The following is a 17,669-nucleotide window of genomic DNA, read 5'->3' as shown; positions in this document are numbered from 1 at the left end:
GCTGTTAAGGTAACTGCAGGAGTAGTTGAGGATAAGAACATAGCCACACTGCGCAGTCAGACAAAAACCCACTGTCTGAACACTTTACCAAGTGGCTCCTCTGCCAAGGAGCTTGCCAGCCCTCTGCCTGCCAAATACGCTCTAGCAGTAGGAGAAGGAAGATAAATATAGGGGAAGTACACATATTAACTATGAAAAGCAGCACCTAGCAATCAGACAACAGCATGTAGTCTCAAAGTCCAAACTCTCCTTCCACTTAGGTCCCTAACATTTTGCCCTACCTGAAGATGAAAAACTGGCATAAGCAGCACATAAAACTATTTTTACTTACTATAAACACTTAAAGAAAGATTCCCCATTATTAAAACAAAAGAGAAATCTTATTTTTTGGCTTGTTAGAATGAAGAGACAGGCTGCTGACTACTTCAGATAAAAACAGTAGTTAAAAGAAATTTTCCTTTAGTGGCAGAGCTAGCTGCAGTAAATCTCTGATACAGGTCTGAAGTGTTAAATAACAGCCTACCCTGCAAAGGTATGCTCTTGCATAGACTGCAACCAGCGGATCTCCAATTCCTCTAATGATAGACGTCAACCGTGGGAGACATTCCGAAATCCCCCTGTTAAGATTTTTCAGAAACAAAAATGAGATTTAACAATCGATAACAGAATTATATCACCTACGGATAACTTCAGTAGCTGCCTTGTAGATTGACAATTTGAGCATGAGTTATGGAAACACCTACCAAAGCAGCAGCCTATTAGGACAAAATTTTATTTCAGAAGTAAAATTTTATGTGTATAGTAACACATACCCTATATTCAGATTGCAGTATTTGCTATTAAGAGTAGTGCAGATAGCCAAGCTGGATGCTTGGCTTTTAAAAGACAAGCACATCTAAAAAACTCCTCCGCTAGTTTGGAGGAACAGCAGAGCTACAGAAGGGCTGTAATTCAATGTGAAGAAAGCAGCCGCTTAAGGCAGAACTGGCAGAACTCCTTTTATGTCTCATTTTCCCACAGGTTCTTTTTGACAAAGCTGTACTAGTGCCTGGAGATGAGGCCCATCAATTCCAGTAAAAGAACTGCTTTTTAGGGATAATGAAGTTGTCACTATAGTAGCAATTTGGCTTACAACACTCATTTCAAAATATAACTGAAAAAGGACGATTACATGTGAAGGAACATTTTCAGCTCAGCAACTGACACTGTTTGGCAACATATGAAGCTTATACCAAGATTTTAAATAGATAATGGTTCATTGCTCCTAAATTGTTTCTCCAACACTGTCTCTAGCAATATGACACGTCAATATTTTCTTTTCAGTTTTCTATCCCGACTTTTTGCCATGTTCCACATCTCTCAACAATCTTGCTTCCCCCTCTGCCATCTGAAGCCACTGTTTTTTAATTTGCAAACTCCTGATGTCAGAATTATACATATATTCCAAAACTGCGAGCACTATTGCATTTCAAATTGTATCACAGTTCACCTTTAATTTTTCTATGGCATTCTCACTAAAAACTCCAAAACCTCTCAGTATTGCTTCTTCTCAGATCTACTGAGACCCTATCCACCATTAATCACAGAACTTGCATGCGTAACTCCTTAAATTAGTTTATAAGCCTGCCCATTCACTTCCTTCCCACGCTTAACATTTACTCTTACGTTTTGGATAGGAACTTATTGCACTTCAGTATTGCTGCTTCCACGTAACTAAAATGAAGTCAAGTTAAGGAACAAAACTAAGATGCATGCAATTTAAAAACACAAAACCAAATTTATATACCGAATACACATTGAAGGAACTATTTCAAGGCCTTCTGTAATTAATCTCAGTACACTTTGTTGATCTTTATGATTTATCTACAAGATTTCTATTGTTTCAAAAGCTTTCACACATCAACTCTATCACTGACACCCTGCTCATAGCCAATAATTCAGCATTCAGTTCACTATGAAACATGACTCAAAATTAAATTCAAAACATACAGCCTGAAACAAACAAAACAGTCAGTATAAACATCAGATGGCTGTGAGTTTTACTGAAACAAACATGTTCATTTTTGGAAAAGTCTATGAAAAACCTGCAGACACTCCAAAAGTCTCATTTGACAAGGATACAATCTGGGAATAAGTTCTCTGATTGAAGCAATCTTGAAAAACCAGTTTAAGCAAGTTTCTTTAGCGGTATCATTAACACTCTCTGGAGAAAAGTTATCTGGGAAAAAAAAACCAACAACCCAGAAATAGTTACATTCTTTCTGGAAACAAGCTACTTTTCATTCTAGGTTTAAAAATGTATTCTCTTTCTGTTCAACAAGAAATTAATAAACCAGGCAATATGTTTGCTTTTCAGCTCTCTTGTGCAGCAGTAAGAGCTGAGTACACAGCAAGGGGTAACCAGACCTTCCATCTTGCATTAAGTAACATTGCAGAAGCTGAAGTCAAGCACTCAAAGCTAATCTCAGATCTGCTGCTTTGAAATCTAACCTCTGCCTACCGCCAAAAGCAGAAATAGTGAAAAAAAAAAAAATAGGGAATGCGTAACAAATAGATGTATATAAATCTGTAGCAAATGCATACATATAAAAGAGATTTAAGCCCTTGAATTCTTTACTTTAAAAGGCTAATATAATTTTATTATTTAAAGCTATACTGCAAGAAGTCGGAAGCATTAAACACTGACAGAACACTTTTTTTGTACGCTAAACATCTAACACTGCAGTGCAGTTCTCTCCTCGTGAGCTCTGGGACTATTTGTGTCAGCTGCCAGCAGGAAAAAGCTGCCACCCCAGGGTGGAACAGATGGGTTATGGGGACAGTGCTCTGGTCAGGTGGGCACACATTTGCACGGCTAACTGCCGCCTCTTTCTCTGGATTGCCTGGAACAGAAGGCAAAAATAGGCTTCTTGGGATCAACTCGGGTCTGAAGCAAGATGGTTGGGAAGGATGGGTCCCTCTTCTCTCAGTGATAAAAGCAACAAAAGCAGCTTCTGCTGTGAATGTCTGCTTACAAACTCCTTGTGAAACAGCTTTAAAATACCAGTGCTCTCCCAGCCCTGCCCCAGAAGGTGAGAAGCTCCCTTTCTGCTCCACAGGAAAGTTTCCAACTTCCAAGACAAGAGCAGCCAGGCACTAGATGCTGCCTGCGTACAGGAAGATGTTCCTTCTCATCTAGGACCACAGGAGCTCTCGTCCAACTTTTTTTTGCTTGGTTCCCACGGGATGAGCATGGACGTTGGGCCTGAAATCCCTGGGGGTTCACATCGCCGTGCACAGCAAGCACAGCACAGATTTCCCTTCTCCCTCCCACTTTTATAGCTGCTCGGGAAGTTCCCACCAGCAATGCTCCCGGCAGCTGTAGAGCTGAAGCGTGAGCTCAGCTCTTCAAACGGAGGTAACTGTGCCCAGTAATCGTGACATCCTACGGGAACTGTCTGCCTTCATTACTGTTTGTAAGAACAGTCTGCAGGTCTGCAACAACCAAATTGGTCTGAAGTATTTTCTGTAAGTTTATTTCATATTTAAGTATTTGTCGGTTTCGAGCTTCTGGCTCAAATTCTGCGGATTTAACTGCAACCTAGTGGTACTGTTGCATTGCCAACTGCAGAGTAAGAATGTTTCGTATTTCAAGGACATGCAGTTAATGCACTCCAAATTGCAAGGAAGCGTCTGTATTTCTATGGAACGATTCGGCGCCTTCCTAAAGAGGCTCTTCCATACACATTTGTACTGTAAATGTCAAATTAGACTTTTACATTGGGTTGGAACTTCAAATAAATTAAAAGGAGGGGGGGGGGCAAGTTAGAAAGATTATGCTATCGTAGTAAACTGATCACAAACTCAATGACAGCCTGCTGCTTCTTCCAAAATTTTTCCCTAATTAAAGCAAAACTATCAAGTTTCCAATGTAGCAACAAAGACATCTACTTACCAAAAATTGAGACTCTCTGCTTTGTTAAATTTGTACCATTGGCTTTAAGCTATTAAAATGCAGTACTTTCAGAAAATAGCATATGCTAAGAAAAAAAAGGGAAAAAAGTCTTCCTTCACCTAATTGGGACATTCATCTTTAATTCTCCTTCTAATTATGTATCATTCTTTGTGATTTCAAGTGTCAGGAAGACCCGGGTTATGTTTAGTAACATCAAAGCCACAAGCATATTTTATTATATCTTAGATATATTCTTCACAGTTAAAATGTAAATTAGCATAAACACTGTGAATGGTGGAAGCTGTAAGCAATGGATTTTACTCTGTTAAAAACTAAAAATTACTAGATTCAAATCAGAACTTTTTGCATAGGAGATAAAATAGCATGGGTCCTGTTTAACCTTTCTCAAGTTAGTTCAGACATGATTTTTTCCAGAAGAACAGTAGGAACAAATGCAAAGTTACCCAGCAAAGAGACACGACTGTCCACACACATTGACAGAATTCTTTCATACACTAGCTTCCCTGTTTAAAAAAAAAAAAAAAAAAAAAAAATCACTCATAACAAACTAACAAACTGTAAAACACAAAATGTTAATACAAAAGGTTCCCTCTCCAACATACATTGAAGTTAGCTGGAAAAAACTTCCTAGAACACTAACATTCTGCTGCCCTCTAGTGAGGCTGAAATGTTAAGTCTGAATTTCGCACTTCACACACTACAAAAAAAATTTATCTGGCTCCCTGAAGTGCAGAGGTAGCACGAAGGTCAGATTTCTCCCAGGCCAGGAAAGGACAGCTGGTGTCCTGCCTTTGCTGAGTTTGGATATTACGTTATCTTCAGCAACTTTCAGTAAGTAGGAAAGAGCACAAAGAGGAAGCAAGAGCTGAAAAAACAATTGGATCTGTGTCATAGCGTATCCTGCTAAACATCAAAATACCCTTCAACTTTGAATGCTGCCATAAATCTTTTCCATAACATGGCAGAAAAAGAAGAGAATTGTATGAAGCAGAAGACATTTTTACTTAAAGGATCATTTAAAAATGATAAAAATAGATTAAAAAATTCAGTAACTACATTTTGATCACTTCATAGTCCCTATTCAGCTAAAGAAAACTTTGAATTCCATACTTGAAATATAAATAGAATGAAATTTCGAGTCAAGAGGCTGCCAAAACCAAAATATTTTCATAATAATGACAGTGTGTTTCAAATTTCAAACTGCAGAGATCGTGATTTTTCCCAAGGTTTTGTTCTAGATATTCACTCATACATAAAGCACAGAACTACAAAATTAATTATTTTTATTTTAAATACTTCACTCATATGAGTTTTTGAACAATTATATACCATGTTTACATCACTGGTGTCCAAATGTTTATGCTGGAAAAATTTGGTGTTAAAACTAAGAGTCATTTCAGCACTTTTCAGATAACTTTGATGTTTTCTAACATTACAAAAAATTATTTTCAGCTTATTAACAATCATGTAGTAAGTCTGGCACATTAGATACTTACCAAAAGTATCAAGGATATCTGTAATTAAAACAAATTTACTTGGATAAAACTGGATTACTGTTGTGTCTGAAAGCAGCTTAGAACACTAGAAGGAAAAAAAACAAAGAAACATTTTTAGAGGACAATGCAAGTTAGTGTTTTTACTCCAGACAGGCTGGAACAGATGAGTATCTACAGATGGAAAGAACCAACACAAACAACTATGCAGCAAAAAGCACAAGAACATCTAACATAACACGTCATGGTACTCTTTGTATTTTTCAGGTTATTCTCCATTTCCAGCAGAGCTATTCACAGATCTGTTTTTCCTTTATACAAGTTCATCTACAATGCAGAATTTCAGCTGGCCGTGCAGATCTGTGCATTTGTTCAGACAAGAGAAATTCTCCCCCAGAAGCATAAAAAGGCATTACTTTCTAAAACAACTTTTTTTCAGTTTCTCACCATCTCTCTAAACATCCAGATAAAACACAACATTTTAAGAACTGTTAAGAAACAATTTTAAAAGTTTAGCTAACGAGCCTTTCAACACATCTTTGCGGCTCACATAACCAGTTCAAACATTTTGGAAACAGGCCAGCTGGTCCACAGTCAGCTCCAGGAAGGAACCTGTAGTCAATCACCACCCACAGGCACCCAACATGATCATGACAGTTGGACTATAATGATGGCTGGTGCAAAGTCACATTTGAAAATGTTAGCCAACATCGTTCTAGTATCGTTGAATACAAGTCCAGGAGGAGCCATTTATGATATTAATTCAAAATACACAGTGAGGAATAAAGATAATATAAAGATATTTAATTAAGCTATACTTAGTTTTCCAAGATGGTGCAAAGACCGGAGACTAAACTGCAGTCAAAAACTTTGGCACAAAGAATCAACTTCCACCTGAAGAAAACAGGCGAATGACTGAGGGGGGAGAGAAAGCCGCCTCCTCCCTACATGAGCCAAACACAGCCTTTGACCATGAGTCTTCTCAGGTCCCTAAAACTGAGAAGTACAGTATTCTCTGTGACCTCTGTCCCTTCTCTCTCCTTCATCAAGACACCATTCTTCAATCTCAGTGGAATAAATAAAGTTCAAGTTTTCATTACATTCAAAAAATCCAGGAAGCAATCCAATATCCCACAAGACTGCTTTGTTTAAACAAGAAAATCGTAACATTTGAACATGCCTAAACAAGGGGCACACTTAGTGTTTTTGCTTTATTCTTCGGGGAGGAAGAGTGCAACAAAAAGACAGGTGAGAGCACTCGCATCTTAAAACCAAAGTAGAATCTTCCCTACTGTGTGGTAAGTAAATCGCCTTCAAAGAAAGGTAATTCAGTAGCTGTTTAGGACCTACGCACACCATAAACACTTACTTACCACTTTTCTTAGAGCTCACATACATAATCAACTTACTTCAGCTTACTCTAAGTAGCTTAGCTTATTCCATCTTGACACATAAAGTATCTTATAAAAAGGCACTTGAGGAATTCACGTTATAAATTCAGACCCTGCCTTAATAACCAGAATTATTCCTGCACTTCAGGCTCTGTAAAACTCTCATACAGAGAATGAAGGCTCCATCCCCAATGTCCAACTGAAAGATCTTGTGTCCAAATGAAAGGTAATTCTGGCATTCAAATTAAAATTGCTTTTTCCAGCCCAGTATGCATTTCTGAAAATAACAACCAAAAAAAGGCCAAACTTACTTCTCCTATTGCAGACTAATCAGTATGTGATACTAATAATGATAGACTATATATATAACCACAGCTTGATGTCAAGAAAACTGCTTAGTTCTTTAAGAGAACATTCTTAAAATTACATTATTTACTAGGAAGAACCACAGCAAGGAAAGTTCGGTTAGGTTTCTACCCTATCCTGCTTTGTAAGTATAAAATTATTATTAGTTACTTATAGTCTCCTTTATGAAAGAGTTTTGTATTCATGTTAAATACCCAAACACCTATTTCATTCTTACCCAGTCTTTCAATTAATGACCATCTGCAGCACAAAGTTCAAGTGCAAAGTGAACAATACACAGACAACACTTTAAGAGAGAAAAACATAGGCAATTTTGATCCTACTTTTCTAAAAGCAAGCACCAAATCCCATCTTAAAAACTACAGTATTTCAAAATTGTTTGTGAAGCCATTTGTAAAAGAATATATTAAAGTATTAACATGTAGCTATCACTGCATGTCAGACACTGTATATATACGTATTAATGCACTGTAAATACAGTATGTCCATATCCCATTTCTCCTCCTCCAGACTTCTAATATTGTATTCTTTTTCACTAAGATATTCACACTTCACAAAGCTATATAGGCTTTTTTTTTTTTTTTTAAAGAATAATAGTGCTGATTTCATGGTATTACAATAGAGCATTAGTCACCCTAGGTCACACAATTTTCTGATCTCACTTCATTTATGTTTTATTTCCTTTATTGTCTTTACCACAATTTAAGCTCAAATTACTGCAAACAGTTTTTACAAGAGTATCCAGCATTAGAAAAAAAAATCCTGACTTTATATAACCCTGCTTGATGACTATTAGCATTACATCAGTTTTACAGCTTTTAACGATGTCATTATCTCCTCTGTCCTCTGATGCACTCTGCCTCTGGCCTTTTTTAAAGGCCAAGCCAAACAAAAGAGCATTTAATTGTCCTATTCCCCCCTGCCCCTCTCACAGCCCGTCACCCCAAATGAGCCAGAGGAAGACTGTGGAGAAGTTTAAAAACAAAACAAAAACACCAAAAAAACAAAACAAAAACCCCCAAACACTTAAAAAATCTGGAGTTGTTTTCTGTACTTTGCTAGGGTGCTAAATCAGATTATTCAGTTGCCTTTGTAAATCTGGATGGGGAATACATGGATGTTCAAAAAGCCATTCTGGTATTATTTGGAATGGGGTATAAGATGGTAGATGGGGAAGAGGAGAGGACAGGAAATTATATGTCCTAGAAAGAGTTGATACCACTACATGCTATTCTTTCTAATTATCTCTAACCAGGTAAAATTTCCACATCTGTCATTTGGCCACTCTCTTTAATGAGAACTCCACCCCACATACCCTAGTCAAAATCAACATAAACAACGAAGTTGAAAATCCAACTGTTCTCAGATGTCCTAAAACTCTGAAAGAAATGAGTTTCAGTGAAGAACAGAAGCAAATAGTAGAAAAATAACAGAAACCCTTCTTTCCCCAAGAAAGAAATCAGACAAGCCACACCACCAAATTCACCAGTTCTGTACACAGCAAAAATGTAAAACTGACCTGGATGACTATTTTCAAAGCTTTTACTTTCTGATCAGATGACCAAGCATCCTTCAAAGACTGGTTTAGTTCTTCAATTCTGTTCATGTAATCCTGCTGAGTCAAATTCAACAGCTCTTTCTGTGACCCCTGACAAATAAACACAAGTCTACTTAGTAAGAGAGGGAGGGAAGGAAGGAGAGTGCCGTTATTATAGAGTCAAATCACCAGTGGGGGGGAACCCACAAAACTTATTAAAGAATTACCTAATTTTCACTTCTTACCTTTGCAGCATCAATACTGCAGGTGTTTGGCACAGGAGTGCATCACAACTGCTTTGGTTTTCAAGAGACATACACGCTGGTACCCAAACAAAGTTGTCCGTAAGATCAGAAATGCTGGACTATTTCAGTGGTATTGTACTTGTGGTATAATTAAGACACTAACACTATACATAAGCATATTAGCACCTATGTAGAAGTAGTATCAGAGAGAAATGAAACGTTTTGCCAGCAAGGTCCTAAGAAATTTGTTGACAGCAAGAAAAATCTGGCTTCACTCTCAGTAAGACAATAAAACTATCTTCATTTCACGCTCAGTACTGGAGCATTCTTGCTATCTTTCTTCCAGAAGACCTTACCTTACAAAAACATTACATAGCAAAAATAAACTTGTGAAACACTGGAAGCAGAAATAATTGTTTAAGCTTTAGAACCAAACTGACACAGGAACAATGTGACTATAAATGCAGTTAGAAAAATCAAAGAGTGGTTCTGGAACAGCCTTCAGTAGAAGTATGAGTGACATTAAAAACTATCTTCAGGACTAGTTTTGAGGAGTTTATTAAGCTGCATTACGGAACAGATTTCATAATATAAGAGTCTAGAAACAATCACCAGTAAAAACAATGACAGGTGAGGAGATAAAATGCAGACACAATTAGTTTCACACAAGGTTACATATTTCCTTATGGTAAAGGGGACTTTATTCTTCTCCTGAAAGAAGCCAATCCTTTATTTGTGATATGCAACTATTAGAACTGTGCTGGCTCAGGCAACAGGCAATCTGAAGTTAGTTAAGACTCAGAGGTTTCAAAACAACATTACCCAAACAATTCTAGAAGTACCCCACAGATTCAGGTTCTAGGAAAGTAAGTTATGGAACACCTCATCTTTGCACAGTAAAATACTGCAGTTTGAGAAATAACTTGAGTACTCAGTATTTCTATCACACACATAAATGTAACTTTAAGCTCAGGTAGACAGTATGCAGCTTCTGCAACAGGGGCAAACAAAATTATCAGATGTTAAGACTATTAGGCTTCATGAAGTTTTACAGCAGCTGCAGACCATACACAGTACCAACGTAAATCAACATTGGTAGATCAGGTGAATTTTTCAATTGCAATTTCTAGTGATACAAAAATATGATTCTGCCTGCATCCTATAACAATAAGGACTGAAATTACTAGATAAGTCCCATGGAAAGTATATATTTGTCTAAATACTGCATAAGTACACGCAGAATCAGGACCTTCTTAAAAGGTTTCATAAAAGATTTTTATTTCACAAATTTATTTCACTTTTAAAATGGTGATGTATTTGGATCAGAGAACTTTCTCACCTCTTCCAGATCATCCAGTTCTTCTAACCTTGTCCTCACTTTTTCAGAAACTGCTGAGCCAGTAGTTGTAGCTTTTCCTGTAAAGAATTATATGTTTGAGTTTCTTTAACATTTAAACACTTGGATTTCTAAAGGGAAACAAACCTGACAGAAAACAAGTGGTGTGATCCATTTGGTGGCTGTTCCTGAAGAGACACATTTAAACATACCTACAGTTCATTCACTTTGAACAGGGAATGACAAGTAAGCAAAACTGAATATAAATGGATTTTCTTGCAAGTTTTGCTGGTAAGGAAAGAATCACTGGATAGAACCATACGACAATTTAGGTTAGAAAAGCCCTACGGAGGTCTGTGTCCAACTCCCCTCCTCAAAGCAGGTCCAATTTTGAAGTTTAACAGGTTGCACAGGGTTATAGCCAGTCAATCTAACAATACCTAAAGATAGATTTTTCACACTCTCTCTGGACATCCCATTCCAGTGTTTGACCAACCTCATTCCAAAAAAGTATCTTTTTTTTTTGCAGAAGCTGAAATGCTGCATGTTTACTCATACATAAAAATTCTGATTTACTATGCAATCAGCTATGCCTACTTAAGCCTGGATTTGCTTTGCTAGAAAACATGATAAAATATTTAACATTTGGTTCTTTTTTGAACACTCAGCATATAGTTGAAATCACTTCACTTTCATGTAAAGAGAATAACTGAACAAGTTCCTAAGGGACTTGTTTGCCTTCCCTTCCAGCAAGCAGAAGAGTTGATAAACATGATTCTCAAAATATCATTGCTCACTTTAAATGTAAGAAAGTTTTAAACTACAGTGGAAGGCAGCAAATTCCATTTTCTTCCACAACACATAATCACAAATTCATTAGCCTACAAGGCATACAAGACAAGATGGTTGGGTGATTTTCAATAATTATTTTAAGTAAAAATCCAGCAGAGGTCTTAGTCACAAAAAAAACATAGATCCAACCATATGTCAGAATGGGGGAAGGAGAGGAAATCACCTTCCAACCATTCTTTGCCACAAACCTGTCACTGTAACCTACCTCAAGCAAAATCTGTTAATGTTACATATAAAGGAACTGCTTACCTTTTTCAGATCCCATGTACAGATTCTGTGAGAAAACAGAAGCAGCAGACTTTTAGAAAACACATACTCATTAGCATTCCAAGAATGCACAGGATAATTACACTGCTAATTAAGCCTCTAATCATTTAGAAGTAGACATAAGACCAGCAGTTATTTGTATTGTTACAAAAAGACAAAGTGATGGCTTCTAAGTATCAACAGACTTCTGGACTCCAAAGCAATCATTATAAGTGAGAGCTTGTGGTACAGCTTTCTACAATATTAAAACTGAAATTTGGAGGACCAGTATTTACTCACGAAATAATTACAAAACAGCAACATCCAAAATGCATTAAAGGTCTAGTACAAATAAATAAAACAGGAGAAGCTGCCACTTACGATAGAGAGCTTCTCTGTTGTTGTGTATCTAGAAAGGATTTCACCGCGTTTGCTTGACCATGGTTCAAAGTCACTTCCTACTGCTGAGCTGTCATCTTTATCCCGTTTCTTTCGTGTACTATCCTATGAGAGGAGTACGAGTGCAAATGTTAAATACAAATCTGGGGAAAAAAAAAAAAAAAAAAAGAGAAGGCTGATAAAAGTCAGCTTAATGTTTCAAGTGGTTACTGATCCAAAAAGTAACAATACTAAAAAAAAAATTCCATATTTAAATAAATGTCAACATAAAGCAGGTAAATAAAAAATACTTTAATCTACTAATACAGTATATTTTCTATTTGCATTAACCTCCAAATTGGTGAGACAAATACATTTTATCCAGGGTTGGCTTTGTGGTTTTGTTTTTATTTTATTTAGTTAACTGCCCTCCAGTGTTACCATGGTAGCAGTAGTTGTCACAGGATCTGCAGCTGCTGCAAATAATGACAATGGATCGGTACCATCCAATACACTGCTCAATGGATCCATCACAGAACTAGAAGAAGAGGAGGAGGTAGAAGAAGTACTTCCTTTCCGGTTCATTTTCTTGGTCTTGGATTCAGTAACCTGAAAGAAAAATTCAAAACTATTAAACAAAAAGACTTTCTCTTCCCCCTATTTTCTTTAATAAATCATCAAAATATGCACTACATAAATTATGCTGTTACAATGAAAGCAAAGACCCACCTATAAGAAACTCTTTAGAATCAGCATTAGCATTTAAATTGAAGCACCTCTTTTTTCCCCTGAATCTGGAGGCACTCTGCCCTAGCATTTCCATTACTTTTTTCTTCTTCCTTCCAATTCTGGGTCTAAAGAACTATAAGAACAGCCATTCTAAATTTCTTTCTAGTACCCCTCCTCTGTTTTATTGTTTTTCTCCCTCTCCTCCAACCTCTTTCTTGCTATTTGATTTCCTCTGCCAGCATCATCTTTACTTTTCTTGTATAATACTCAAGCCTGAAATGTCAAATCCATTCCTAAGGCCTCCATCTTATCTCCCCATCGACCTTCCTGAGTAGAAGCTGCTGTCCATTTATCATTAATTAGCGTATGACTATCATCTCTTTGAAGCTGGATTTTTTTGTACATCCACATTTTTAAAAGCCTCTCAACCATTAAAGAAATTATAAATCTTTTAAAGCATACAGCTGACTGGAAGTTAACCCAAAACCAAATCCTACATCAAGCAATTATGCAGGTTATTTGTAATGCAACAATTTGATTTTAAACTTATCCATTATTCAGCATTTAATGCAACCAAGAAAAACCACAAGTTGAAATGCTATATTAGTCAGAAGGAGACTGTTTTTGACACATAACAGCACCAGCAAATTTCTGTAAAGGACAAGCAACAGAATACACCTTGATGCCTCTAAAATAACAGGCCACTAACACAGAAAGGAAATTCACTAGTACCACCACCAACTTAAGGTTTTTTAATTTTAAAGGAGTGGAAGTAAGAAGAGGAACACAATCAGTTTTAATTCACATTTATTTTCCAAAAAGCACAAAAAGAAACTCACTGTAATGGGCTTTAGCGGATGATAGTCGCCAAAATCCAAGGGTACAGATTCCAGTTTGCACATTTCTGATTCTGAAACATAGTTTCTTGATCTCGCATGCCTTAAAAAGAAAGAGTAAAGGGAAAGTATACATGCATATAAATAACCACATACTTGGGAACAGAGAAACATATCCAACATCTACATAGATGCAGGCATAGTTACAAAAAGAAATGCATGTTGAAAAATAAGTCGCTGTAAAGACCAAAATTTCTCTCTCTATTGAGATACATCAACTAAAACTGAAGAAATTTTACTTTTAGCCATTCAAATGTATTCTGCCTCTACACTTGGATTCTATTCCACTCCATTGGACACCAAAAGGGCAATATAACCAAGCATTTGCATGTGTGACAGGCTGATGGAGATTACTGAACACATCTTTTAAACTGAATAGTATGAGTGAAAGAAAAAGGTAAGTGTGAAAACACAAGGGAAGAAATCAAAGTGATCGTGCACAGATATAATGACGGACTACACAGATTCACTTGTGTAGTTACAAAGCTCTTTCCCGAGAAATCTATTTATATCTGTTCACTGTACTCATAACAAAAGTTGCAAAAGTCAAATTATAAGAAAAAAACCTATCAGTACTCGTATGCTTGCATTTGTGTATAAGTCCTTGTATAAAAGCCTTGCATCTCCTATGAAAATTAAGCATGCCATTAAGTGAAATAAATCACAAAAATATACATATTTCAGGTTTCATTTTGAATCTGATATTAAGAGAGAACTGTGAGAACTATGGCCTCAATCTCTAATTAAAAAAAGACTTGTATTTATGTTCTTTTCTGGAATCAAGTATTTGAGTAAAACAACATTGCCACTAGGAACTAACAGTAACATACATTATTTATCAATCACAGTTTAAGGACGCTGCTCTTTTATGAAATAGATCATTCATTCTGGGTTTAATTGCTTAAATATAAATATAAATTTATATTTTAAAAGGCTTTTAAAGCATATTTGACAATGTAGGAGGCAAAAAAAGGGGGATTAAAAGTTCCCTGACTAGCACCGGATGACAATTTCAGAAGTGACTTAACAGTTACAAATGCTTTCTAATATCTCTGACAACACATCAACATATGAAATCAATTCCTTTTAATTGTATGGAGTAGTAGTAATGGCTAAACAGGGAAATGAAAATATGAAGTTACAAAAATACATAGGACAGCTGCTTCCTAAAACAACTGCCATCATAGCTACGACATGGTACCTTCCTTTAGTAGTAGCAATAGTTAAATATTAAGGCAGAAAGATATCCAAGTAAAATCTAGAAAAATATATTTGCAAATGTTTTCTCTGCATTCTGCTCTCCATAATTTCTTGATTTTTATTTTTTTTTTTAGTGTTTGAAACATGCAGAGCAGCTAATTGTTCTTTCCTGTTTCATCCAGGACCCTGAGAATGTTTATAGCACACACTAAGGCCTTAGCTGAATGAGTAAAACCAGTGGACACACAAAGGTTTCTTTAATCAGAATCCTACTGAAAACAAACCCCCCCCCCCCCCCCCCAATACACATCCTTCCCACAAAGCCTAGTCCAAACTTTCAAAGAATTCCATTTCTACTTGAAGAACTAACTCATTAGGAAGAATTCCAGCAGTGCCGAGCAGCCAGCTCTTCTATAGACATTATGTACACCCCAAAACCCCAGATTCATTTAAAAAAAAAATTAAGAATGAGTTTAATTTATGATTGTGCTACTCCAAGGAGAAGCTTCAACATCTAATGAGATACAGCAGAGTAAAAGAAAGAGTCCAGTGAAATCCAGGTGCTTATTCCTTTTGTTTCCTTGATCTGCAGCTGCTTTTCTTTACACATTAACAGTCTCTTTAATTTACTGTTGTCCCATGATTCAATGATTCTCCCTGCTCACTTTCTTCATGGGTTAATTAGCATTAGGGTGAAAAATCTTTCAAACTCTTTCTGGCTGCCTAATTATAACATTTCTATTACTCTGCTACAGTTCTGCCAGCATTTCCATACCTCTCCTTTACAGGTATTTCCAAAACAGCAGTAGAGATGTCACTGATAGCTCACACTTGGCATACCACTCCCAGGCCAAAATCAATCGTACTCTAATTATAATGTAAGGCATCACTGGGCAAGTATACATGTCTAATACACACGTGGGAATGAAGAAGAGCTATTCACCCTGCAAATAAGTCTTTAAAAAGTACATTTACTATGTGGCTATTCAAGTGATAAGACAGCTTGTAACACAGCTAATACGGGGGACAAGTTCAAGATTGCTCTGACATTATGTTCCATTTACTCTCCAGGGAAAGGAGATTAAGCATTCCTTTCTCGGCCACAGCAGTGCAGCCAACTTCTGAGAGTAAATAAAAATAAGACTCAGGCCAAGCCGGGGTTTCATCCCCAGTGCTTACTGCAAGATACAGCCCTGCTTGCAGGTGCTGTTTTAACAGCGGGTTTCAACCTTTTTACACACACAAGCATCCCTGCAATTGCGACCACTTTGTGCCTTCAACACTTGCCAAACTGCCAACCTTTTTCTCTCCTCCTGGTAAACAACCTTTTTTCCTGGGACCACCGTTTATTTCCTCCTTACCCCTAAGTTACTGAAGCTCTTCCAGCACCCAGCCCGCCCTACGAACCCAGGTGCCTCCCTCGCACTCCAGGTTCAGCACACAGCCAGCCCCTAAACAGCAGAACAACCAGCCTGGACTCAACACCTTCCCTTCTTGGGACATGACACCTTCCAGGCACACAGCACCCATCCAGAGCCAGGGCTCCCCCTAAAGCAAAGGCTTCAAAAAGCTTACAGGGAGCACAAACAAGGCATGTAAAATGGAAAAGAATCTCTTTACAACACTAGACATATATTGGTATTGATAATACAATGATGTGCATCTCACAAGTGAACGTACCTATCATTATTTGAATATTGAACACAAAACACCCCAAATAAACGTGGCACTTCAGGACACGGTTTAGTGGGCATGGTGGTGTTGTGTTGACAGTTGGACTCGACGATCTTAAAGGTCTTTTCCAACCTAAACAATTCTACGATTCTATGAATATCTCTAGACATTTACACATAGCTATTACAAAAATGAATTCTAGCCCTAAGTTTTATTTTACTTTATAGATTTACCAATTCTTTTTACGACTCCAACAGATTTTTAAACCAGTAATTTTCTTAATTTGATGTAATGGTTTTGTGTTATTGCAAGATCCTTTTATTCAGTGGCAACGGGTGCTACTTTTTTCCTCATATGAAGACTAATCAGTATGCAGACAATTAATCTGCAAAACATCTTTTTAAAATTAGCATCCAACAATGCTTAAAAATAGCTAGCATTCTACTGAACCCTATAGCATGACAATATCTTCCATATTACAGAAGAACATGCATTAAAACGTTTTCCTCTCGTTCATTATTTCTCCATGGGCACTTCTCCATCAGTAGTACCAGACCTACTTATCAGCCTGCTACTTCATTGCTGTATTATGTAAAAATCAATTTATCAGTATCTCTACTGCTCTGCTTTGTGGCTGCAGTCCTTAGTTTTTCATTATGTTTTGGTACTGCTAGAAATTCAAGTTGCAGCCACGTGTATTCCTGTTTCTGCAAGGTCACTGGCCACACACAGGTACTCCACTACACTTACTGCACTCAAAGTAAGTACCAACAGTTCCAACAGCCAACTAATGTGTCAGAGCTGTCTTACACCCTCAAATTTTCTTAGCTGCATAAATTCAAGTTTTGAAATATTTCACACCCCAGTGAATTTATTTTAAAAAGCATAGCTCTGGTGTTTTTATAAAACCTCGACTGGTTTCACTAACAATGACTTTCAAATCCACCAATTATTTCCACTTTTTATTAAATATGAGAGTTGGCTCACACATTAAAATGACATGAAAGAGTGAGACATGATTTTCAGCATCACAATGTACATGGGGAAAACTTTTTGGCATCCTAATGCTCTGATTGCTGTATATCACTTTTCTGGATTCCACAGTAGGTTTGATTTCTAGTTTGCTCAGGACTATAAGCCGTCAGCCACATCAAAACCTGGAAGTTAGACACATTCGATGCGTTAAAAGAACAGCAGCCTCAGGAGCGCAAGTCTTCCACAAAATCGGCTGATTTGTGAACAAGTTTGAAGAAAAATGACCTAGGAACGTATCTTCCTTCACTCTGTCAGAGAAAGGGTGCCTATTTTCTTTCCCCGACGAACACCAGACTGCGGGTTCCCCCACGTCCTGGGCAGCGCACCCTCCTCAGC

The 17,669-nt window shown here is 37.1% G+C and overlaps 1 protein-coding gene across 1 annotated transcript in view; it reads right to left on the bottom strand.

The window, feature by feature from the left end:
- The window catches only part of LOC104833488 (chromosome unknown open reading frame, human C16orf62), a 59,085-nt gene that overhangs the window by 40,335 nt on the left and 1,081 nt on the right, over positions 1-17,669 (bottom strand). Inside the window, exons 2-12 of the mRNA XM_010570165.1 lie at positions 13,368-13,467; positions 12,241-12,408; positions 11,803-11,925; positions 11,425-11,449; positions 10,327-10,403; positions 8,725-8,853; positions 5,452-5,536; positions 4,403-4,458; positions 2,122-2,222; positions 1,666-1,713; positions 524-617 (exon numbers count right to left, since the gene is read on the bottom strand). Of these exons, the coding sequence (XP_010568467.1) occupies positions 524-617; positions 1,666-1,713; positions 2,122-2,222; positions 4,403-4,458; positions 5,452-5,536; positions 8,725-8,853; positions 10,327-10,403; positions 11,425-11,449; positions 11,803-11,925; positions 12,241-12,408; positions 13,368-13,467 (1,006 nt within the window). The remainder of the gene's footprint in view (positions 1-523; positions 618-1,665; positions 1,714-2,121; positions 2,223-4,402; positions 4,459-5,451; positions 5,537-8,724; positions 8,854-10,326; positions 10,404-11,424; positions 11,450-11,802; positions 11,926-12,240; positions 12,409-13,367; positions 13,468-17,669) is intronic.

This window comes from Haliaeetus leucocephalus, unplaced genomic scaffold (assembly GCF_000737465.1).
Source record: "Haliaeetus leucocephalus isolate CR32 unplaced genomic scaffold, Haliaeetus_leucocephalus-4.0 Scaffold295, whole genome shotgun sequence".
Lineage (NCBI taxonomy): Eukaryota > Metazoa > Chordata > Aves > Accipitriformes > Accipitridae > Haliaeetus > Haliaeetus leucocephalus.
The sequence above is the reverse complement of the archived record's forward strand: the minus strand, read 5'-3'. Positions and strand labels throughout refer to the sequence as shown.